General features: G+C 42.1%; 1 protein-coding gene across 5 annotated transcripts in view; it reads left to right on the top strand.

Annotated features, from left to right (window-relative positions):
- Positions 1-21,817, top strand: part of SPATA13 (spermatogenesis associated 13) — a 58,767-nt gene extending 36,950 nt beyond the window's left edge. For 3 of the 5 annotated variants that reach the window (XM_066583487.1, XM_066583512.1, XM_066583520.1), the window contains 9 exons: positions 3,425-3,561; positions 4,343-4,522; positions 4,625-4,810; positions 5,450-5,629; positions 7,641-7,873; positions 10,929-11,058; positions 12,155-12,527; positions 16,290-16,364; positions 18,636-21,817. In XM_066583487.1, the coding sequence (XP_066439584.1) occupies positions 3,425-3,561; positions 4,343-4,522; positions 4,625-4,810; positions 5,450-5,629; positions 7,641-7,873; positions 10,929-11,058; positions 12,155-12,527; positions 16,290-16,364; positions 18,636-18,817 (1,676 nt within the window). In that variant the 3' untranslated portion in view covers positions 18,818-21,817. The remainder of the gene's footprint in view (positions 1-3,424; positions 3,562-4,342; positions 4,523-4,624; positions 4,811-5,449; positions 5,630-7,640; positions 7,874-10,928; positions 11,059-12,154; positions 12,528-16,289; positions 16,365-18,635) is intronic. The other 2 variants (XM_066583504.1, XM_066583496.1) reach the window with 2 other exon arrangements.
- The last annotated feature ends 1,951 nt before the right edge of the window (positions 21,818-23,768 follow it).

The raw sequence follows: 23,768 nt of genomic DNA, 5'->3' as shown, positions 1-23,768 counted from the left end.
TGACTGCCGCAACTCACCTGTCACACGCGCCGGCGCCCGAACCTTCTCTGCCGAGCGGGGAGATACTCGCTAAGGACAATGCTTGATCGAGTAATTCTCCTTAGCGAGTATGCTCGCTCATCTCTAATAATCATCATTTATTTTGTAATGAAGTTCCTGAATATTGAGACATTCCATATATGCCAATGATTCACTAAATCCGTAACCAATGGACCTATTTGTCTTTTTTTTTCCTTTTCCATTAAATTATATAGTTTGTTTGCTCTAGTTTCTGCTTCTGTGTGCACAGATCAACCAATTTCTCTGGCATAATGGGTACATATTAATCTATTGCCGGCTTTGATCATCCGGCTCATGTCATCATAGGCAGAATGAAAGAACGGCGCTCTTCAGCATCGCAGCGTGGTAATGAGGGGCTCGTGTCAAGTAGATACTGAAGATGTCTGTATTCTGCGCCGTGATATGACATGACTAAAGTACAGTCACAGCAACCGCTTCCAAATCGCCATATGCCGTAGCCTCCTCAGCACGTCTACAGCTCTTGATTTATAGAATGGTCTGAACTGCAGGCAACTTTTTCTCTTATCGGCTGGAGATTAGTACAAAGATGTGTTTACTGATCATACAGCCTAGAATGATGTCAGTAGCTCTTGTTTTCTGATCTGATGAATATCTAATGTGGGGATGCTTGACCGCAGGGTGAATAGTGAATCCGCCTTCATAGATTTATTATTTGCGCTTCCCCCAGTCTTCCTCCGTAAACATTAATATGCATATTTTGCTGAGCCGATTGTGCAGTAATGCGATCCGGAATATTGAATAGCAGTAATTGTATCTCTGAACTTCATTTCATGCAGGCCAGCTAATACTATCTGACCACATGTGAACATAAGGCAAAGCTAACCTAGCCCTGTCTGCTCTAAATGGAGAAGATGCATATATCATTAATTCAGCAGGGAGCCCATGTAAATGTAGTCTGGTGCCTAGGCAGCTTTGGTCACAACCCCTTCTTAGACTGTTTTTGGAAAATTGGTAACTTGGAAATTTGCTGTTTTGTGCTATCACTTGGCAAGTTCTAGGGCTCCTATGTAAAATCTGTAACGGGCTTACCCATCTACTATGTTGTACTAGTTATAACACTGGTGGTCCCTTACATAGCAGAGGGATAGTTGGGACCCCTTCAGGCACCCCCTATAGATAAACCCTTGTGAATTGGATGGATTTTAAATAGAGATGAGCGAACGTACTCGGTAAGGGCGATTTCGCAATCGAGCACCGCGATTTTCGAGTACTTCACTACTCGGGGGAAAAGTACTCGGGTGCGCTGTGGGTGAGCGGGGGGTTGCAGCGGGGAGTGGGGGGGAGGGAGAGAGAGAGGGCTCCCCCCTGTTCCCCGCTGCTACCCCCCCCCCCCCCCCACGCCCCACAGCGCACCCGAGTACTTTTCACCCGAGTAGTGAAGTACTCGAAAATCGCGGTGCTCGATTGCGAAATCACCCTTACCGAGTACATTCGCTCATCTCTAATTTTAAAGTCTCGATCATGTATGTACAATTTTGATTCTAGCCTATCCATCTCTGGAGAACCTTGTCAAACTCTCTTAGCAAAAGTTGTTCAATATAGATATGCAGGACTGTGGAGTTGGAGCTACTTTTGGGTGGAGTTGGTAGAAATATATTGACTTCCACTTCGAGATAAAAATATATAAAGGGAACTTATCACTTTTTTCATGTAGTCTGATCTTTAGGCAGCACGTTATTGAGCAGGAGGGGCTGAGCAGACTGAGATATAGTTTTATGGGGAAAGATTCAGTATAACTTGTATTTTATTCATTTATATCTCTGCACATGCTGAGCTGAAGAGTCCAATGGGCGGAGCTATCAGTGATTGACAGCAGTAAAAGCCAGTATAACTTGTATTGTATTCCTTTCAAACCCTGTTCTTTCCATGCTTAGGAGTCCAGTGGGCGGTCTTATTAGTGATTGGCAGCCTTCCCTGCATGAGTGCGCATAGAGAAATAGTTGTCAATTACTGATAAGAGTACAGTGGGTTGTCCTATCAGTAATTAACAGCTGTTTCTCTCTGCACACTCGTGCATGGAAGGCTGCCAATCACTAATAAGACCGCCCCCTGGACTCCTAAGCATAGAAAGAACAGGGTTTGAAAGGAATACGCTAAAAGTTGTATAGTTTTGTTGGAAAAGATGTGATATATGAATCTGTTCAGCTTCTCCTGCTCTATAACTTGCTGCCTGCAGACTGCACACAATGTTCAACCTGTCACATTGTCTTTAAATATTGATATACACTATGTTGACAAAAGAATTGGGATACCCACCAATCCTATGCTGTCAGGTGAAGAGAATATGCAGATCAGATGGGAAGGAAGTCAACCTTCAACACCAATAAGTACAATGACGTTCTGGGCAATGTGGTATTTCCTATCCTGTAGCAATACATATGATCATGTTGGTGGAGACATGGAGCTGTACCAAACACCATGTCATACAGCATCCACTGTTGAGGCTTTGTTTGTGGAGCAGAAAGTCTGCAAACTTCATTGGCCAACCCAAAGTCTGGATCTCCATACACAGAGCATCTTTGGGATGAACTAGAACACTGTATCCGTGGACGCTCAAACACCCATCATTCCATGCATCACTAGCTGTGAAGCTCTCCTTGAGAAATGGAGGCAAATCGCTCCATGCATCTATTGGATTTTGGTGGAAAGCATGCCTAGGAGGGTTACTGCAGTCATTGAGACCAAAGGTGGTCCGATGCAGTTGACTCGCTGATCGGCTATACATTTCTCTCCCCATGTGATCAGGGAGAAAGAAAATGAGCACTGCTTTGACATGCGTGTTGATCAGCGTTCGTTACATCGGCCTCAGAATTTGGCTCGTGTAAAAAGACCTCAACTTCCTGAACACACACACTTTTGGCTTAGGCAAATGTTCATGTATTTTGATGAAAATGGCTCTTGGATGAATATGTTCTTGAAAGTAAATGGGTGCCTTTAGAAAGATGAGTGTTGGGAAGACATCAAATGTGAATGATCAAGTGTTAGTCATTGAGAACAAGGTTACATTACAAATAATTGACAGCCCCATTGTGGTTTGAGAGTTGGAGATTTAATCTTCATTATAAGGCATACAATAGAACTGAAGCCGAGCTAATCTGTTGAGGTCTCATATCTGTTTGTATTATGTGTTCTATATTTAATTGTGGAGTTGCTCAACTACTGTTATTCGGGATCACCCAAGGTGCTAGACTACACATGGTCACTGATCACTTCTTGCCTCTCCCCATAACTGTGCTATTAGTGAATATAGACCGTACTGAGGAAAGCATTTCGCCTGCTACAAGGCTTCATTAGGAATATTTTCCATGGTAGTCACCTATTGCACCATTTTGATTTTCTCTAGTCTCTACAGATGGAGGAGCAGAGTCCACAACATTGGTTGACGACAATGGCAGTGAGGAGGAGTACAGCTTTGATGACCGCTACCAGGCCAATCCAAGATATCTACAGCCAGGAGGGGAGCAGTTGGCAATCAACGAGGTATATATTGTGACATTACATTTAACAGAATGTTCTTTGTGACAGAGCTGTAACCTGAAAATTCTGGACCCCAATACACAATCCATAACGGGCCCCCTTCTACCATGTGCTACTTATAATACAGTACTGTCTTGTTATGTGACAGAGAGTCTATAGGGCCACCATTAACACCAAGACCTGGATACAACTGCGTCCACTATACCACCTATAGCTTTGTATTACAATGAATGCTTGGCAAGGAAATTGCTATTTCTATAGAATATTATGAATCTAGTTTATGTGCATTTGTATTTAACTTGAGTTCTGCATGATATACTGTAACTTCCACATGTGTTGGAATATATAAATATAATGAAACCTTTAGAGGTGGACTGTTTGGTGTACATAGCAAAAGGTTTTGCGCTAGCAGATAACCACATACATAATGGAGACTAGCGTCTATGCTTATATATTTGACCCTGTCTCTTAGGATGCATGCACATGGGGGTTGTATGTATCTGTAATAGACTATAGTGGAGTTGTACAGGGCTACAATACAGCTCCTGGAGAACTTCTGTGGGCCATACTGTATCTTTCAAATTGGTCTTTATTCAACATGTTGGTTGAAGTGTGGTTGGGAGATGACTAGGTTACCTCTACTGTCCAGCCTTTATGGTCCTCTTCATGACCACCCAAAGAAAACTCCTTGTTCCATTGTGTGGCTTTCAAATGTTTTGTCTACCTCTTACACGCTGTTTTAAGAAGTCCATTAACCACTTCTTCTTGATGTATTTTGTTTCAGTTGATAAGTGATGGTAGCACAGTTTATGCAGAAGCATTATGGGATCATGTCACCATGGATGATCAGGAGCTGGCCTTCAAAGCCGGAGATGTCATAAGAGTCCTTGAAGCTTCGAATAAGGACTGGTGGTGGGGGCGAATTGGAGATGATGAAGCCTGGTTTCCAGCAAGTTTTGTTAGGGTAAGTCAACATTCGGCTACTTGAATTAAAGACATTGCCGATGCCAAAGCCTTGAACTTGGAATTCAGTAATAAAGATCTTTATCAATGGATATAATTCTAGTTACGAGTGAATCAAGAAGATGTGTCTGAAACCTCTGGTAGCATTCAAGATGAAGATCATGACCCTGATATTGCTAAATTCCGTCACAAGAGCACTGAAAATAAGGACCAAATGCGAACAAATGTCATTCAAGAGATAATGAACACAGAACGGGTCTACATTAAACATTTGAAGGACATCTGCGAGGTATACTTCAGCCCCAACCATACAACATAGTTTCAAGGCCCATTTAAACAGGACGAATGCCCGGCAAACGATGCCCGACACTTGTCCTTGTGTGTCCTCGCTCCCGTGTCTCATGCACGAGAGCTAGTATTGCTGGCTCGCTTACAGAGTGGCCAGCAGGGGGCCGGGAAGGCTGCAGGAGATTTCTGCCCTCGCTCTCCTGTGCCCCTCTCCATTGAGTTAACACAGCGGCCATTCAGTACTGAACTGCTGCTATTGACACTGAACGATGATCGTTCAGCTCCTCGTCCATCGGTTATGGTGTAAATAGCAGCCGTTCAGTATTGAACTGCCGCTATGTTAAGTCAATGGAGAGGGGCGGGGAAGCGCGAGGAGAGAAATCTCTTCCAGGCTCTCCGCTGTGAGTCAGCGATACTAGCTCCCGTGCCGCAGCATGGGAGCTAGTATGTGCGGGGACGAGTGTCGGGCATCCCGGGTTCTTGGGTGATCTTGCTTGCTGCACTTCTCGTCTGCACGATACTTTAATACTAAATGAATTGAGTTTACATGCTTGTGTGTGTGCCATGCCTCTATTTTATACATTGCTGTTGCCAATTAGGTGAATTTTTGGGAAAATCAGATTGTGGTTCTTAATTTCAGGGGTATATCAAGCAGTGTCGAAAGCATACCAGCATGTTCACTGAGGCACAGCTCAAAACCATATTTGGGAACATTGAAGAGGTCTATAAGTTCCAGAAAACTTTCTACAAAAACCTGGAGAAGCAATACAACAAAGAGGAGCCTCATCTGAGTGAAATTGGGGGCTGCTTCCTTGAGAATGTGAGTTGTGTAGTTCTTAGTTCATTGGTTTGTTTCACTTTTCTTAATATACATAAAGGTACCTTTGCACAGAGGGATTTTCTGCCAAATTATAGCTGTAAACAGCAACTTGCCCTGTATATACACGGCTGCCAACAGGGCACTGAGTAGGAATTTGCTTATTTGTTGGGGTTGCTTGGTTTTTAGCTCACTTAAAAACCAAGCGACTGTCGGGCCGTGTATACAAGAGTTGCCCAATCTTTGAACCACTGCCTGTTTACTGTGGATGGAGGCAAGCGGGTTGGAATGATCCCCTCCCACTCCGCCCCCAGTCACAGAAAAATTATTGTTGCTGAGCGATCGTTAAAGGGACCTTTAACTCAAGGTATTTGATACATTTTCCATTCGGTAGCATGCCACATCTCCTCACTGTGTGAAAACCAACAAATTACTCAGTGTAAACCCAGCCTTAAAGGGGTGGGCCGGTTACAGGTTTTTAAAAATACTGTAGGTTCAATACTGGTAAAATAATAAAAGCAGAGATACTTGCCTATCTTCACACCCAGAGATCCAATGCTGCAGCCCTGCAATCCCAGTCTTTGTAGTAAATGGACACCATGTCATTGCTGCAGCCAATCCGAGGCCACACATCACTGCCTGTTCTCCTGACCTCAGCACTCACATCCTGGCCACTAGATGCCTGGAGTTCAGGCAGAGACGCTGTGGCCTCTGATTGGCTGCAGTAGTCACTTTGTATCTGTTTCGCAACAAAGTACCGGGAGGATCGTGGGGCTGCAGCATTGGATCGGGGGGTCTGAGGATGGCTGATTTTATTAATATAACAGCATTAGACCTAATTTATCGGAACTGGACCGCCCCTTTAAAGGGAAATTCAGTTTTTTCACAAATAAAGAGTATTCATTCTATAATGAAAAGTTATACATTTTCCAGTGTACATTCAGTAAGCATTCCTGTTTTCGAGATCTCTGCTTGCTGTAATTTAAAATGAACTTTCGTTGTTTATGTCTAGAAACTAAAAATCTGCCTGGTCATGTGATACACGGCTCATTACAAGATACAGCTCTGATCATTAATCTGTAAAGAGCTATATAGTTGTGTGTCTACAACATGGCCAGGGCAAACCTTTTTTATCCACTATTGCATGACTGTAAGTAGAGGTCTTGAATGCCGGGGGAAATTGATTCACAAAGTGCATTGGGAAAATTGTGTAACTCTTCATTATAGAATGAATGGCCTTTATTTGCTGAATCTGCCAGACCCCTTTAAGATGACCGCAGTCATAAGGCTGTTAATAATTCATTATGATGATTACCGTTATTGGTATGCTAAAAAAACAAACTCTTGCTCACTTTTTTCACATAATTGCTTGAGAGATTGTCCGTAAGAACAAAAATAGGTCATGATGAACTCTTAACATGCCTGACTCTTCTTTCCCCTCACATCTGCCATCTGTGGAGAATCAGGAACACCCAAATACACATAGTGTGCCCGTTCCCCCGATGTTTCACCTATGACCAAGTAGGGTTCCACTGGCCCTAATGGCCTAGTCACCTGATCACACTGTTAGGGTGGCTTCACGCGGCTGTATGCATTTTTGCACATGGCCAGAATAACTCATTTACACTATGAAAGAGATCTGAGTATTTTCCTAAGTTTTTTTTGTGCACTGGATACAAGCACACCCCAATTTAAATGGCCATTTAACATAATGAATTCCAGATGTGTTTTTTTTTTTTCTTGTGGAGTTGGGCAGTGTATCACGCATGCCATTGCGCACACAATGGCGAGCCCCCAATGGACTTCTATAGGGACCTTTGGAGTGCGAATGTGGGTTTTTTTTTTATAAGCAAATGTGATTCTTGTATAACTCTATACACCATAATGAATACTGTATCACAAGAGTCCCTTTTGGAATGATTTTGGCAACTGGTGAAACTAAATTGGAACTCTTCGCAGCATTTACATGAAAGCTAGTGGAATATAATGTAACTCTTCCTTTGCCCTTATGTAGCAGGACGGATTTTCAATCTACTCCGAGTACTGTAATAACCACCCCAACGCCTGCCTGGAGCTTTCCAACTTGATGAAGCACAGCAGATATCGGCATTTCTTTGAAGCCTGCCGGCTGCTGCAGCAGATGATCGATATTGCTATTGATGGCTTCCTGCTGACTCCAGTCCAGAAGATCTGCAAGTACCCTCTGCAGCTAGCTGAACTCCTCAAATACACAACCCAAGACCACAGGTGGGGACTTGTCTGCTAAGTAGTTCTTACAAGGTGGCTACAACTAAAGGAAAGTGAAGCATTATGCATGGGAACGTTCTTTAAATGAATATTGACAATGGCTAAAATATTATCAATGTAAAAATCGGGAATTTATCTTTATCCTTGCTTTATTGTATAGTTGCACACTTCAAAAGCCCATTTAATAAGGAGGCACTTGGAAATTGTGTAGTTACAATTACATTTACATTGTTTTACCAAAAGTAATAGTTTGCCAGTAGAATGGATTGTGTATTATTAGCATGTGATTTCTCATAAACCATATGATGGTGACCCTTGGAGGTGTCTGCCATGGTTTGTGATGGGAACTACATGCTATTGGATATATGGGTTATGCTGCTGCACACAAGCCGCCCATCACGAAGCACAATGCATCGGCCCATCTACAGTGGTGCAGGGATTGTCATCATTGGACAGTTGAGCAATGGAAGAACGTTCTATGGAGTGATGAATCGCACTGCTCCGTCTTCACTTCAGATGGTCATACCTGGGTGTGGAGGATGTTTGGGAAATGCCTTGTGCCTGAGTGTGTTGTGCCAACAGTTAAATATGGCTTAGGTACTGTTATGGTCTAGGGATGTTTTACATGGCACGGTGTCTGTCCGAGAACCATGGAGGTGTACCCTGACATTCTAGACACTAATGTGCTGCTGACAATGTGGGAATACTCTGGGAATGGTCGGCCATACTTCCAACAAGACAACATGCCTTGTCACACATCCAACACTGTTTTATGTTAGTGTGAGGATATAGATGTTCCACGATTGGACTGGCTGCACAGAGTCCTGATCCAAACCCTACTGAACATCTTTGGGACGAACTGGAATGTCTGATCAGAAAATATGAACGGCATTCATCTTCCTTGAGAGAACTCGACAGACGTTTTGTAGGATGAATGAAAGGAAATGCCAGCTAAAGTATATCATCGGACATTAGCAGAAAGTTTGACACGGAGACTATCTGATCTTTTAGGGTCAAAGGAGCTCGACTAAGTATTACCATATGGAAATTAATATTAATTTTGATTCTTGCTCAGGTGTCCAATTCCTTTTGGTAGGATGGTTTATGGTAAAACTTCTGTCAATGATTTTACAGACTCTAAAAGTTATGTCTCCACCTATTGGGTGAATAGGACCCCTGATTTGGCAGGTAAAGCATACATCAGGTGCTACTTTCAGGCAGAATAATGTAGGGGTATAATACATCAGGTGCTACTTTCAGGCAGAGGTAGAATAATGTAGGGGTATAATACGGATTCCAAAGATTATCCTTATCAGGTGCTATCCCAAGTCATAAGTGTGTGCCTATATAGTAAAGGTTTATAATACAGGATCGGCTTTCAGATTTAAAGGAAGGCTGTGTGCTACACTGTATGTCCTGTGCATTTTACACTATATTGCATGTTTGATGTGTATGGCTTATAGTGTGTACATCACAAATGTGGGAAAGCCAACTAATTGGAAGCACTAAATATCAGGCTACAAGACTTCTCATTGAAATTCTAAGGGGGAAAGATATATGTATCTAGTACACAAGCCTTGTTGTCTATCTCCTCTGGAACAATCTTCAAGTTATTTCTCAGCCTTAAGTACAAACTGTCAGTGTTCGCTCTTGAATTGACACATTCATCTCACTTGGCTTTTAATGTTGTTTTGAGGTCTCTCGTAGCTGTGGTTCCCTTGCCTCCAAATGATATTCTTAATTTCTCTCCCTCTTATCACTCCATACTTCTTGGTGTATCGTGTGACCGCACACCAACCTCTATCTGGGCTAACGGATGGTCCTCTCAGGAACACAATGGGAGTAGTGTTGGGCTGTGTTGGAGCTCAGCAGGGGAAAGTGGAGAAGGTCTGCAAAATAGAGTATTCTATTCTTTCTACGCCGGGAGAGAGAGTGCAGCTTTCCTGACCCTAATCTTTAAGAATGTCTTGATGGGAAAATGTGAATCTATTAGATATTCAGGTCCATGGTCTAAATACCAACTAGAACGCAGGCATCCGGTCACAGCTGTGGCATGTACATATCTTTCATAACTTGCATTATTCAGTTCCTGACTGCAAAATTGTCCATTCTTCTTGATGAGATTTGAAGTTGGCGTGTAGATCTTTTGTGTTATGATCTTACATTGTCCAAAGAATCCCCCAATTTTTTTTTTAGTTATTTGTAAATCTAATTCCTTTTTGAAGGAGCATACTCCTCTCAGAAACAGCTTCTCGCCTAGAGAGGTGACCACTGCATCCAAGGTCTCCAATGGATGGAGAAACGGCTACAGCGTTCTCCATTTATATTGCTTTGTCTCCCCGAGAACAAAAGGATCAAGAAGTTAAAATATAGCATGCTCAATGCTTACTTCACCCAACATCAACTGCTGGTGGGAAATCAGGAGGCTCTCATACACATTAGTTGATTGACTGTCCCACTGAAATTAGTGAGTTTGTCTATTTACATCTAATATGTATGAACAGCCTTCTGTCTATGGTAGTTACAGAAACGGACAAGCACAGTAATATGCATACCCCTTCAAATTGTCATCTTCTATCGAGTCCATTGAGGCATATGGCAATAATAATCTCTATTCACTAGAGTGGAAAATTGCCACTAACAGCAGCTTTTCCTCTATATGGTCCAACTCATTTGTACATTACATGCAAAGCCAATTGAGTTCAGAGATTTACTGTCCACTTCCCTTGACAGAAACTGTGGATCACAATCTGCTTATTGTTGGTGGACAAAAATGAAGTGTGGAAAAAGTTGGGGTTGTTTTGCCCTGTGACTTGGCACTTGCTGTCGTGGTTGGGACTGCTGTCACACCAAAATATTGTATTGAAAGGAAAAAAGTGTTTGTATCACTTTAAGCAACAAATCTGATTCCATTTTTCTCCAAGTAGTCAAAAAATAAAAGCCATGACCTGATGGGCTCCGCTGGTTAACACCTTCCATTAGCTTTCCTAAATCGCACCCATTGTGTTGGGCATTGTGCGCTGACATGTTTGACATCTGCTTGTTTATTTTGCAGGGATTACAACAAAATAAAAGAAGCCTATGAAGCCATGAAAAATGTTGCCTGCCTAATTAATGAGCGCAAAAGGCGGTTGGAGAGCATTGACAAGATTGCCTGCTGGCAGGTCTCCATAGTAGGGTGGGAGGTGAGTTCTTGGCATCGTGCTGGAGATGTCGAAAAACTGCATACCAGGAAATGAAAGTTTCTAAAGTGATGGTTTTAGTGATTGTGTAATTCTGGGCAAGTAATCTCTGACTGGAACTGGTGCATGTAATTTAGCTATTTATGTCTTCAAAAACAGAATTTCCCACAAAAAACAGTAAATAAATAAATCCTGGAATTTGTCCTCTTTTTGTCAAGGTGCAAAAAAGTTATATAATGCCTTTTTTTAGGGTCCTTTTACACGGGATATCATCCCAGTGATAATTGCTCGTGAGCTTTCACGCAGGAGCGATGATCGCTCAGCGAATGGAAGCGAAACGGACAGAGATCTCTTCCAGTTTCCTGCTTACAGTTCATACAAGAGGTTTACACGGGTCAACTTCTGTGGCTTTTCGCCTTTCTCAGTATCATTTGAAACCAGTGATTGACCGCACCAGTTGTGTGTGTAAATGGGTACATGATCACTGGACCTGGAAGTAAGAGGGGAAGTGCAGCCTGTCGGGTTAGACAAGTATGACTTTTTTTTATCCCTTAGCCACTGAGAAGTTCAAGGACAGAAGTGGACAGTGCAACGGCTCAGAGGGGGCACAACGATGGCGTGGGTGGACGTACCATCTTGAAACCCATGCACTGGACCCAATAGAGTATTAAAATGTATACTCTGAACCCTACCAGGGTCAAAGTAAAGTGAAACATTAAAAACCAGTATAAATATTGGCCACTGGTGAAACTACTATGGACCTGCACTTTCAATGGTGCTCAATACTATGTAAGTGGGTCCTGACACGAGCTGGTCGCAGTGCCCAAAAGGGAAAAAATATAGTAGAGCATGGATGGCAAGCTGCCACACCTATAGAGACCATCTTGAGGGAACGAGAAATGCACAACTAGTCATACTGAATCTGACACTGACATAGCGTATAATGAACCAGTGCAAGAGACCAGAGGGTAACTTTATCACTTAGCAACATATCGTTTAGCCTATGAAACCCTCTGCACCAGACTCCTTTGTGTAATGATCACAAATGAGTACAAATGTTATTATATATTATGTGGGGTTTTTTTGTTTTTCTTTTTAGGGACAAGACATTTTAGCCAGAAGTTCTGAGTTGATCCATTCCGGGGAACTAACGAAACTCTTCAAGCAAAGCAAAAGCCAACAAAGGACTTTCTTTCTTTTTGACCACCAGCTAGTCTTCTGCAAGAAGGACTTATTGCGTAGAGACATCTTGTACTATAAAGGCCGGATAGACATGGATGAGATGGAGTCTACTGATGTAGAAGATGGAAAGGACAAGGACTTCAATCTTAACATTAAGAATGCTTTTAAGATGGTGAATAGGCAAACAGATGAAGTACATTTATTTTGTGCCAAGAAGCCGGAGGACAAGCAGAGGTGGCTCCAAGCATTCTTAGACGAAAGAAAGCGAGTCCAGGAAGACAAAGATATGGGTAAGTTTGGTATTCTATTACCCAAGTGTGCCAAAAAGCAAAATAGTGTTTACTAAGATGCTATCGCAAGCACTCTCGAATAAGAGAAGGAACCCAGACCCGATGAACCCTGCAAAAATCAGAAACATGTGAGCTTCCCTTGTCTAAAGCTTAGGAAGAACTGTCTGCGCTCCAGCAACTTTCATGTCTGCTAACCAAGCATTCCACAAAGCTAGAAGTACTAAGATTACTTCCCTCAGAAAGGGGCATGGAGGTTTTGCCACGAAAGACATTTAACCTTTGTACACAGGATATGGAATAAATGTCTGAAAGTTGTGGGTCTGACTGCTGGGACCCACCAGCGATCACAAGAACAGCGCATCTGAATACCCAATGTGATTGAAGCAGCTGTACATGTGTGACCACTGCTCCATTCACTTCTATGGGACAGGTGAAAATCGATGCGCTTGGCAATCCTTGCTCCATCCTATAGAAGTGAATGGAACGGTAGTCACGAATGCACACTGTGCTCCATTCACATTGGCCATTTGGGGGACACCATTTTCAGGATCACTAGGGGTCCCAGTGGTCACACTCCAGGCAATCGAACATTTTTTTTTCCTGTGGATAAGGGGATTTTTCCTTATGCTCTTTGGGATAAAACTCTTTAATCACTAATCCTAGTCCTTACACAGTGCCAAGGGTTTTCTATCTTGGCTCAAGTATTCTTTGACTACCTGCACCAAGAACCACCAGCACCATGTTGACCTGCATTTCTTTACTTCTTGATCACAACAGGATTGCTAATATCTTATACCACTGTGTATAGCCACAATCATCACTTCTAATGACTCCAATTAATAAAAAGAGGGTGTTTCACTCAATATTTTGCTGAGATGGTTCCACTTACATTGATCTGTTCCTAAATGTTCTGATGGTTGTTAGATGCTGTGATGCTTAACCGACCGGGATTTGAGCTGGGGCTTCTCCGTGTCCTCCAAGGGGGGGCAAGGCTTGGCAACAGACCGGGATGTAACTGTGGGGTAAAAGGCTCACCTCTGTTCAGGTCACTGACTAAGTCATTACCCCAGTAAAGGTGCTTTTATCTGTAAATGTCGGCAAGGGTACCATCAGACTTTAGTGACCAGCTTCTGACCACAGCAGGTCTGGAGTCTGTTTGGACTATACCAAACTGTGGTGCACTCTTGGGGCAGTGTTGAACCGCAGGTGTCACGGACTAGTTGTTTAGGACATGGACCCAGACATCTCTGCTTCAAAACTTTCAGAATGGAACCATAAACAAAAATACTTAAGCCTTAACTTGGCTGCAGACTGTCAGTAAAACAGTGCATTGCTATAATGGATTGGGATCAGCAAATGGCTCCCTTCAATCATAGGGTAACAACAGTCTCTGAACTGTCATCACCCTTATGCCCTGGGTACTGGGTAAAGTCACTGTCCATTCAACTTTGTCTCAGTGCCAACTGGGCAGCAAAGTAGTCGGGAAAATTTGAACGAGGCTTGGCAGTACTGCGATGGTACTCCTTGTCGCACATGGGGAACTTCTCTCCCAGAGGGTAAACATTTCTCCCGCGATACACCCATAGGGCAAATACAATTCATTTAGGTCTACCAAGCCACAGAGCGACATACACAATGTATCCTTCCAACGCTACTCGCTGTACACCCTACCTGCCTTCAGCTTCTGGTCAGTGGTGTCTTGCCAGAACCTGCCCCACCCCGAATCCTCCATGCCCTTAACACTACAGAATTCGTAACCCAGGTAGTCTTATGCAGCAGTACAAATACCTATAACAGAACCAAATAATTGTAAAGCTACAATGCACAGACATAACCTACCCCCCCTTACAGAGTTTTGCTTTTTGAGTAGGTTGTTGCTGATCTTGTTTGGGAATCTCTCTTATAGTGTCAGCTAAAGTATTGGACGTGTCTGAGTGAACATCAGCGGTCTTCTATAAGCTATGACCATGTATGTGTCCATAAACTCTGGATCATCTGTTGCTTTGACTAGCCCCGGAAAACATTACTTGCAGTTGTTGGACTTTCACAAGTGTGATAAGACTGAGTCACGTTTGGAGTCAGTGTGGAGGGGTTTCCTTCCTGGAATCTACTTCCAGACGGAATTTTTCCAATTTAAGCAAGCAAATAGTATGAGGCTTGGATCTCCTCCCACTCTAAGGTCTATATAAACTGATGTTTAATAGTAGAAGGCATCACTTTGCCCGGAGTTCACACATTACATTTGAGAGAATGCCAGCGAATATGAGACTGTACTTGGCTGCTCCGTATTTCCTCATCATTAATGGTAATTATTGTATTGTCTTCTGTTCTGGAGCTTTCACTTGTGTTCTTTGGATGTTTTATGGGTTGTGACACGCTGTATCTTATGTATCGAGATACTTCTATTGATTACAGTAAGCTGAAAGGAACACTCTGGGCAAAGCTGATAGTGTTATGCCTGATACAATGTATCTGTTTTACCTCCTTTGAGTCAGAGTCTCTCGGCTTGAATGTGCAGCATGTATAAGTCTGACCATCGGTGCTTGTCTTACTTCAGTTGGGATGGCAAAGGTTTAAAGGCAACTTATCCATCAAGTAGAAGTACCATCAGCTAAGTTTTGGTGCTTATAGTTTAGGTGACGTAGAGTTTGGAGAGCATCTTTTCATACTCGCGTTGCTGCGGTGTCCCCAGTGAAGTTAGCATGTGCATGTCAGCTCGACTTTTTCAGAAGGCTTTGTGCACGCACTTCTGTCAGTGACTGTGACTGTACAGCCTTCTGATGATAGTTGAGCTGCATGCATGCACTGACTTTGCTGGGGAGTACAGTAGCAACAGCTGACCAGGGGAGTATGAAAAGGGGCTCCTCCACCTAAGCTATAAACACCATAGCTTAGTTTATGGTGCCTATAGTTGATTATAGGTTGCCTTTTTAAGGGGTTTCCTTGGACTTTTTAAAATTGAAGATCTATCCTTAGAATAGGTTATCAATAGTAGATGGGTGGGGGGTCTGATCTCTGGCACCCCAGCCAATCAGCTGTTTTGTCTTAGCTGTTATGCACCACAACTTAGAAGAAAGAAAGCGTGGAGCAACTCTTGATAAGGATGTGGTCCAAGGGGTAAAAGTTTTTGTGCTATATCTAACTGGGTGCTGCCAGTTTGAATACAGTCACTGTGTAGGTAACTGGGCATCAAACTGCTAACCATAGACAGGAAAAAATAGTGGACTGTAGGTGCAACCCTTATAGTGTAAAACGCATTCAGACAAGGGGATTGACCCAATTCTTCTTCCTCAGAATAAGCAGGTTCCATTTCTTCTTTTCCTGGACTACAGAAGGGGCTCATATGGCAACACTAGTGTACTTTATCCAGCCTATTCTAAGGAAGGGGCTGCATCCCCAAAATGCATTATGTGCTGACTGCTAATCAATTCATTTACCCAATAAAGAAGAATCTGGTCAAATCCCTTGTCTAATTGTGTTTTACACTATAAGTGTTGTGCCTGCAGGCCACTATTTTTTTCCTTTCTATGGTATTGCACCAGAACTAGCACAGCTGCATACGTGGTCCAACCGTACTGCAAGTTCAGTCTCATTCCCAACTGCTCGGAGGAGGTACCAGATGTTTGAATCCCACCATTCTGATGATCTTGACCTATCCTCAGGCTTGGCATTGGCAGTGTTGGGAGGAGCTTTCACTCTTACAATACTTATCTTATCTTCCTAATATTGTAACTCTTGTGGGTTTTTGTCTTTTTTTATTAGGAATGGAAATATCAGAAGACCAAAAGAAGCAAGCAATGAACAATGCAAAAAAGTCAAGGCAGGGGAAGATAAAAGGTGGGTGCTTAGTTTTCCGCTCAGACAAGTCATAAACTGGTATTCAGAGGTTATGTATGCACTGTGGTGTTGGCATGGACCTACAGGACAATTCAGTTAGATACCGTCTATTGTTCCTGGATTCAACATATCAGGCTGGTGAGGTGATGACTGAAAATACTTTAGTAACTACTAAGCCAGAAAGATTACTACCTTTATCAAGCTTATCTCCAAAACTTTAACATTTACCTACATAGAGCTTAGAATATCCCATTCACATACTATGTTTAATAAGTTTTACCTTAATAAGTTTGACCACTTTGGGTTTGGTGCTCCATTAATCCTTAGAAAGTCTCTTCTCTCCCATTTATATTTTTCAGTGACCTGTTTATACAGTTAACTCTTCACATACTGCAAATGATGTGCAGCAAATGCACCAGACCTTAATAACATGTAATACTACTACTAGACACAAGTAAATCAATGTATTATCTGAGACTGCTTCTAATTAGGTTTCCACTGCCAGATTCCCAGCACAGCTAAGGCCCGAGGCTGGATGTGACCCCGACATTGTGACATTCAACAGTCGTTTTTATAATTGGCTTACCCAGCATTGTGGTTGTCGGTTCATGATAATTCCTCTGTATTCTGTTTCCAAGCAACAATTCTACATGAAGTAATGATGATTAGGACATAGAGGTTCTTCCTCCTTTCATTAGCAGTAGAAGTTAGATGAGTGAGGCTGGTATTATGGCTTCTGTACCACAGTACTCTATAGGACTTGCATACATTGAGGGAAACCAATTTAGTCCTCAGTGATGATTGTTTCATTTATTAGGCCCTGCGCTGCTGATTTTTGGTCCATGTTTGACCCCAAAACACCAAATAGAGGGTTAGCAAACTTAAACTTGCCTAACTCGGAGGCCTGGAAAGGAGAAGGAAAAAAAACGCTTCTCCCTTCTCCTCTGGGTCTTCGGCTGTGTCTCACAGCTGAGGACCAACCTGCTTTATTGCAGGAGCTGAGGCTTTAATTCCACACCGTACTTCTACTATCGGCTACGATTAAAGCCCAGGACCAAGTGCTGTATATTTACGGCGCTTGGTCCTTAAGGGGTTTAAACTGACTCATTGTATTCAGTGGTGGAAAACATTGTTTTGTGAATGGAGAGCATTGTTGGAAAACCAAGGGGTTCTCATTGAACGTTTGTAGCATCATTTGCATAGCTACAGAACCACGTATGGCGACTTTTCTTTTACAGAATTTTGTTTTCTCTGGCGAACACATCGTCTTTAGGTGGCTGTTATCTGAATTTTGTCTAATTTGGACCAGCAGAATGCCCTCCAGACACCTCTGATTTGAGAACTTTAATTTCGCTATCCCTGTACATAACTAGTAAAACTTTAATGTTACTATAAGGCTCCAACCAAGTACTCATGTTGGGCCTTTGATGGTCCTCAAGTTGCTGAAAGAGTCGTACACCACCAAAATCTCATGGAGAGTAGAAACCATAACCGTTGGGGGTAAAGCTATCCCAAGTGATAAGGCTGACAACATAAACCTTGTCTTGACTTTCTGCTGAAAGTCTTGTATTTTATGGCACACCGTAGTATATCTTGATTGGGTATAACCATTCCCCTTGTCAGATATGTATGTTCTAAACACTCCGGCATTATCAGTCAGTGCTAGTAGTTTTGAACTGTGTGACATCATACCTTTTCCACAAGAGGAATGGTAACAACCAGTAGTCAATTGATTTATACATTTTCCAGGAGGTATAAGAGAGGTACAGCACATCTTAGAATTCTAAGAAAATGTATGATCCAGAATGATTTAATGGGCGATACAATTATTTACTAAAATGGACATGTCACAGAGATAAGAACTCTTTAAGTGCTTGTTGATTCTTGGCTAGGGGTTGTCCAAGAATTCAATAAAATAGCCACTGGCTGTAAAGCCTGTGAGAAACCTATCCTATGATGAGTTTTTGCTTCTTTAGACCAGAGGGCAGCATGTATGTAGCCACAGGATGGGGTGAAGTATGACACCACAATCTCCAATCCTGTCAGGTTTACCGTTCACCCTAACAGGAATAAGCAATGTGCCGTTGATCCACACCATTACATATCGGGGTCAACAGTAAAGGTTTATTGAACATGGTGCATAATGGTTTGTTGAATGGTCATGATTGGGATAAGATTTGCTGTATTTAGTTTGTCCTTACTTAAATATTGGCTATTGAAACTTTATATATGTCAGTTTAATAACCACTTTGTATTCTTCATCTGTCACAGGCGTCACGTACAACGGTATTCCAGCAGTCCCTCCTCATCAAAACTTACATCCGATCCACCAGCGCCACATCACGGTGCCCACCAGCATCCCGCAACAGCAGGTGTTTTCCCTTGCAGAGCCCAAAAGAAAGACGTCTCCGTTCTGGAACACAATCACCAAGCTCACCCCCTTCAAGAAATGAGGCCCTCCAACATGAAGGAGAACTACTGTATTTATCTGAGGGGCACTTACAGTATTTTGAGATTTGAAGGTTTTATGGTCACCTGCATTTCTTATGTTTCCTAGAGGGTGGGAAAAACAGAAGAAAAACCGTTGTGAAATTGCTGATCTAATACTGTGGGGGTATTGCCATATGAAAGTACTTGCTGTTGATGAATATTTTATTTATTCCTGGACTCGTTATGATTTTATGGAACATTTTAAATATGTAAATATATAATTTTTTTACATCGTTGTCTGGTTATTAGTGAGATGTTGAGCTTTTATCGCCTTTTTTTCAGCCTGTTTGCCAAAAACATCAGGGCATACCGTAATCATGGCTGGTTTTATGGTACTGCTGACTGGAGGCCATTTTTTTTCTCATCAAGGAAGTGATGTTAATGAAGGAACCCCCAGACAATTGTGAATTCAGAATTTAGTGTCCAGGTCTTGAGCTACGTGTAGACTGGCATGACTTTCCAATTCTCGAGTGACTGCTGCAGTCTATAGGAGTGCACCAATTGCATACAACTCCAATGATTCCTCCGGTCTGTTGTTAAAATTGGAAAGCGTCACAACATAAAGGTTCTCTGTAGCTCAAGCCTTACAGTACATTTGCTTGGGTGGGGTACATTTGTTTACAATTACTATTTTGGACATTATGGAAAAACCACATTTACTCTTCACAATAGTGAACAGGCCAGTGGGGATTTGCTGGCCTTTGGACCCCCTGGTCCTGTCAGACCCTTCCTTATTTCTAGGAGTCCTATGAAGTAAATCGGAGTAGTAGCCAAACAAATCCTGCTATGATTTGCGTTTTTTACTTTTTTTGTTTTAGTTTCTATTATTTTTTACTCTTCACGGATTTTTTTTTTGTTTTGTTTTGTTTTTTGGCAGCTTCCATTTTTGCAAAAGTGACAAGTACTGCTATATTGGATGTTACTTTGTTAGTGATGGGAGCAGCTGATGTTGATCAATGTGACTGCACTTTTTGTTATTTTTTTCCTTTTCCTAAAAAAAATAATTTTGCAAAAATGGCAACTGTTTCTATAAGTAATCTAAAACAATTAGGTCATGATTCAGAAATGCTGGCTGCTTCAGATTTACTTCAAGGGGTGGCTCACATTTTAAATGTTACATTACTCTGTTGTGAGGAGAACAGTTTTTCGGGTAGCAATCTTGTATCTAGATCCGTGGTGCACAACTTCTTCTGGTCTAAGGACCACAATGTCAGATTGAACCAATCCCAAGGGCTGCAATAAAAACTAGTATTCCCATTTGCATTCCAGAGAGGAAGAGACCATACATGACTGCCTCTCTCTATTGTAGTTTATGCAAATTGGGGAAACAGCTGAGAGTTTGTTTTTTCATAAAGTACAATGGAGATTGCCAAACACATGCACAGTTAGTTCTTCACCTCATCTACTTGTTCCAGCCACAGAGAGTAGTCCCATTCTGCTGATATATGGGGAATAAAAATGGTTGCACAGAGCACCAGGAGCGTAACTATTGGGGAATGCTATTGCACCTGGGCCCAGAGCCCATAAGGCCTCTCTTCTCCAAATAGGGAGCCTAGTAGTATGAATAAAGCATTATAGTTGGGCGGGCCCTGTTACAGATATTGCAGTAGGGCCCTGAATCTTCAAGTTTTGCCTCTAGGTATGGGTACAGATGGAGGGTGGGGGAAACCTTTGCACCCGGCCCCTGAGCCTCCAGTTACACGCCCTCAGAGCTCCATTAGTACTTAGTCCCTGCTCCTATGCTGTGTACCGCTCATCTTTGACATATGAAATACATGTGAGCAGATGGTTGAGGGCCACACAGAAGGGTCTCTTAGACCGCATATAACCAAAGGGCCGGAGGTTGTGCACTGTTGATCTAGATGTTGCTATTACATACTTGGCATAGCACCCCCTGCATTTCCTTCTCCCACCTAAAGTATTCAATGCTGTTGGTGACAAATGGTAAGCTCAATACTAACACTCAGACCCTCTTGTACATGGGTGATATGATTCCTGTTATTGTAAAGTCCTGCCAATAAGAATCGAATACACAAAACCTACAAACACACCCGGACCACCTTTGGTTCTTCTGAACCATGTGCACCTTATAATAGAACCCTATGGTGATCTAGGTTCGGTTCAGTTGAACCACAGAATGACTGAGTATTATGGTCCTAATGCACACACAAAAATGTCCCTGTAATTTGGTTATGTTGTTTTAACTCTGTATTTGGTCCATGTTTAATGGACTGTAACATGGAGCTAATGTAAATCTATGTATCTATTCACATGGCCGTATTTTGCAGGGCTGTTTTGTAAAACAGCAGGATGACCTATTTTTGTCAGTTTTTGCCTTCATATTCGTATTTCATATTGGGCAAATACAGATCAAATATTGCTAACCTACGATTTTAAGGTCATGTGTAGCATATATGTACTACAATACCCTCATCTGCAACTGGCCTGACTCCTATAAACATGTAGGAGATTCTTATAAAAAATTACCATATACTTTAACAAATGATCTTCCTTGAAGAAAAAAATGGCCGCCTTGGTGAAATCATTGTATATCTTCAATATTGCATTTAAAGTGAGTGTATCACTGGTCACTAGACTTATTTATTTTGTATAGCTAACCATACCGTTTTATTATTCTGTTTTGTCTATTTTTCATAATGAAAAAGCAGTTTTCCCATACTGATAATGCCAGGAGGAGATTTGAATGATTTGCAGAAGAACCACCTTATTTGGTTCCCGGATTTCGTTCACATATGTTAGCACTGGAATGTGTTATTTTCAGTTCAGTGTTAATATGAAACCATGAACCAGTTTTTAACTTGTTTGTAATGAACTGTCGTTTTTGTGACTCTTTCATGATGGACTTTATTTTACTGTTACATTTCGCTGGACTTTTGATGAAGTTCTGGTTGGAATATTTCTTAAACATGTTAAAAATCGCTTGCTAGTTTAGCAAGCAACCTGCAAGAACTCGTGTTGTGTGTCATTTTTCCTTCCCTTTATATAGTAACGTATGTTAGGCTGAAAGGAGACTGTCCATCTAGTTCAGCCTATTTCCACCCCTTCCCTCCCCCCCCCCCCTTCCTTGTTGATCCAGAGGAAGGCAAAAAAAACCCCAATGAGGCAGAAGCCAATTAGCCCATTATTTGGGGAAAAAAATTCCCGACTCCATAATAGCAGTGAGAATAATCCCTGGATCAACGTTTGAAAGTTCCTAGCCGACTCAAAGACCCGGATCAACAACCCCGCTGGTCAGGTAATGTCTATATCCTGTGATGATATAGCACTCTAGAAAAACATCTAGTCCCCTCTTAAACGCCTCTATGGATTTTGCCATCACCACGTCCTCAGGCAGAGAGTTCCACAGTGTCACTGCTCTTACAGTAAAGAACCCTCTTCTGTGTTGGTTATATGTTGCTTAGTTTGTCAAAGTTTCAAAACAAAATGCAGATAACACCTGAAAAGAAGAAAATGTGATAATGTGCATAGGTCCTGTCTGTATACGGACTGTGTGCACCTGGAAGCTATAGTACGAGCCCATTGCAGGCTATAGATACCCTATTAGAAATCTGTACAACTCTGCAAATATTGCCCTGCCCATGAGGTCTTACGGGTCAACATTTTTTGTGAAAACACTACTGCAGCTTTTATTGTAGTTCTTTGAGGCATAGCCAGAAGCGGATCCAGCAAGAAGATGTAGAAGTTCTTTCTTAGATTATATTTTTCATTCCTTTTTGAATCCATCCCTAACTTGGAATTAAAAACTGCAATAAATTCAGCATTTTACAAAATAAAGTGTGAGAAACTAGTTTAAAGGAGTTTTTACTATCTTTTATTTCTTTTTTTAACAGTATTGCCCGCCCTGCCCCAAACTATATTTTATCAATATACTTACCGTGACACTAGAGCACAGTTTTGGACTCAACGGTACCTACCATATGATGCAGGCTTGCCAGCGACCTAGAAATTTGTGCACAGGCTGTAAAAACACAGCATATTTTTCCAGTGTTTGTGGAAAAAAAAATAGATGCATCCATGAATTTTTTTCATTCTTTAGAAACTGTGTCATAGTTGTCCATGTATCGAGTACAAAATTGCAGTACAGCGTTGTTCAAGTGCGTAAAGCAGGCAGTCCTATAGGCTTGCAATAGGTAATAGGAGGTTGTTGAGGTTACATGAGAGCAAGAATCATGGCAACATGCTGGGTAAGCCATTAAGGTGTGAATTCTGAATTACAGGTTTCAGATGGCTGTAATACAGCTGCAAAACATAAACCCCATGATTCAACTAAGTCTGTATACACAGCTGCATTTGGATTTCCATTGATCAGATCCATCAGATGAAGAAGAAATCACAGAAGTGCCATTGACTATAATGAGGCCTGTCGAGTTTCCATCAGCCTGCCTAGCATTTCACTGGACTATTTTGTCTAGGATTTTGGACCAGATCTGCTATGGAGCCTCCAATGCAGGTGTGAAAAGAACCTTAGTAGAGATGAGCGAATGTACTCGTTTAGGGCGATTTCGAGTAACTGACTACTCGGGCGAAAAGATTCGGGGGGCGGGGTGGTGGAGTGGGGGTAGCAGTGGGGAACAGGGGGGAGTTCTTTCTCCCCTCCCCCCCCCCCCCCGCCCCCCGCATCTTTTTGCCCAAGTAGTTAGTTACTCGAAAAAAGCAGTGCTCGATTGCGAAATCGCCCTAAACGAGTACGTGGAGTTGACGGTGTGGAAAACTCTGCATCAAATTCCATAAAGGCGGCTAAAGGCGGAATTTGATGTGAAATTGAGCGCACAATATTCTGCCATTTTTAATTCTGCATCAAAATCCGCACACTAGCCATATTTTACTACATAATCGGGGGCATTATTACTAGGAAGGGATAAACGGCAGGCGTTACTACTGTGACAGAAAAGG

This window comes from Eleutherodactylus coqui, chromosome 1 (genome assembly GCF_035609145.1).
Source record: "Eleutherodactylus coqui strain aEleCoq1 chromosome 1, aEleCoq1.hap1, whole genome shotgun sequence".
Lineage (NCBI taxonomy): Eukaryota > Metazoa > Chordata > Amphibia > Anura > Eleutherodactylidae > Eleutherodactylus > Eleutherodactylus coqui.
Note: the sequence above shows the minus strand (reverse complement) of the source record. Positions and strands in the feature narration are given on the sequence as shown.